This window comes from Tiliqua scincoides, chromosome 5, assembly GCF_035046505.1.
Source record: "Tiliqua scincoides isolate rTilSci1 chromosome 5, rTilSci1.hap2, whole genome shotgun sequence".
Classification (NCBI taxonomy): Eukaryota; Metazoa; Chordata; class Lepidosauria; order Squamata; family Scincidae; genus Tiliqua; species Tiliqua scincoides.
In genome coordinates this window covers 106,075,472-106,077,222 of record NC_089825.1, presented here as the reverse complement: position 1 = coordinate 106,077,222, position 1,751 = coordinate 106,075,472, and the positions used below count along the sequence as shown (strand labels likewise).

Genomic DNA, 1,751 nt, shown 5'->3' with positions numbered 1-1,751 from the left:
ACTAAATGGAGGATGGGGTCCAGATCCAGCACTTGGGTTGGATCTTAACCCCACTCCCAGGCAACAGGGTGCAGCAATAGGTTGCTTGGATCTGCGCCACATCTATAGGTGAAGCAGATTCAAGTAGATCCATTGGGACTGCTGCTGCATTACCTGGGGTAAGGGGAATGACTTCCCTTTGCCCCAGGCTGAGCTGCAGGCAGCCGCAACACTGCACAGAATATGGGCTAGGCCAGGTGTCCTGCCCGTTCCGGCGTGGGTTAGGATTGGGCTGCCCGTGTCATATCTCTTCTCTCCATTCTCTTCACAGTATAAGAAATGGAAAACCAAACAAGCATCACAGAATTCCTTCTTCTGGGATTTTCAGATCTTCGTGAGCTACAGATTCTACATGTCCTGGTCTTTCTCTCCATGTACCTCGCAGCCCTGATTGGCAATTTTCGCATTATTTGCATAGTAGTCCAGAATCGGCATCTTCACAGCCCCATGTATTTCTTCCTGGTCAACCTCTCCTTTCTAGATGCTGGCTACATTTCAACCACGGTTCCAAAATCCATGGCCAACTCCATTGTCAACAATAAACAGATTTCCTACTCTGGGTGCGTCACCCAGGTTTTCTTCATTGCCACATTTGCAATCGCCGAGCCACTTATCCTCACTGTCATGGCTTACGACCGCTATGTTGCCATCTGTCATCCTTTAAAGTACACCGTGATCATGAACCGGAACGCCTGCTTTCAAATGGCCGCGGCTTCTTGGCTCAGCAGCGCAATCAACGCCGCAGTCTATACCGCAAACACATTCAGCTTACGTTTCTGCTCATCCAACATCGTTCGACAATTTTTCTGTGACATCCCTCAGTTGCTGAAGATCTCTTGCTCAGATACAAGTGCCATGATCTGGAACCTTCTTGCTGTGACAGTCATTGTGGGTTCTTTTTGCTTTGGGTTCGTATTTGTATCATATGGTTATATCTTCTCTGCTGTGTTCAAGATGCAGTCAGTTCAAGCCAGGCATAAGACCTTCTCAACGTGCATCCCCCACATGACCGTCTTCAGCTTATTTCTGACCACAGGCATTTTCAGTTACCTTCGGCCCAGATCTTTGTCCTCTGCCCCTGTGGATTTGCTGTCTGCTCTTCTGTATGCAGTTTTGTCACCACTTCTGAACCCTATCATTTATTGCCTGAGAAACAGTAGTTGGCAACCTTCAGTCTCGAAAGACTATGGTATCGCGCTCTGAAAGGTGGTTCTGGAACAGCGTCTAGTGTGGCTGAAAAGGCCGATTCGGGAGTGAAGATATCCAAATAGCCCTGTCAGAAATGTTCAAGAACACAGATAGATTTCATATGATGAACTGATGACCCATTTCTGAAAGCATTGGGCTGAACTCCTATACACACCTTCCTGGAAGTAAGCTCCAAAATGAACATAACCGATCTTAATTCTGAGTAGACGTACATAGGATTGTACTATTGAGGTCTCTGAGATCCATAGCTCAAGTAGCTAATGATGTTGTGAATTTGTTTCTAGGACTGTAGTGCATCAGACTGCAAGTGAGAAGCCACACAGAATGCACCACCTTGTTAAAGGCAATCTCACATTATATATAAAACTGGATATTTGAAAAAGGGTAGCTTATGACTTATGACATGTCTATTTCTATAGACCTATGTCTATAGACTTATGCCAATTTCATAGATATTTATGTTATACCTGCCCAATGTGAGGCAGAATGCCCATGCTGTCTAC

The 1,751-nt window shown here is 45.7% G+C and overlaps 1 protein-coding gene across 1 annotated transcript; it reads left to right on the top strand.

Moving 5' to 3' along the window:
* The first annotated feature begins 318 nt into the window (after positions 1-318).
* LOC136652941 (olfactory receptor 14A16-like) lies at positions 319-1,242 on the top strand. Its single transcript, XM_066629864.1, has one exon. The coding sequence runs from the start codon at positions 319-321 to the stop codon at positions 1,240-1,242; it is 924 nt and encodes a 307-aa protein (XP_066485961.1).
* Positions 1,243-1,751: the final 509 nt, after the last annotated feature.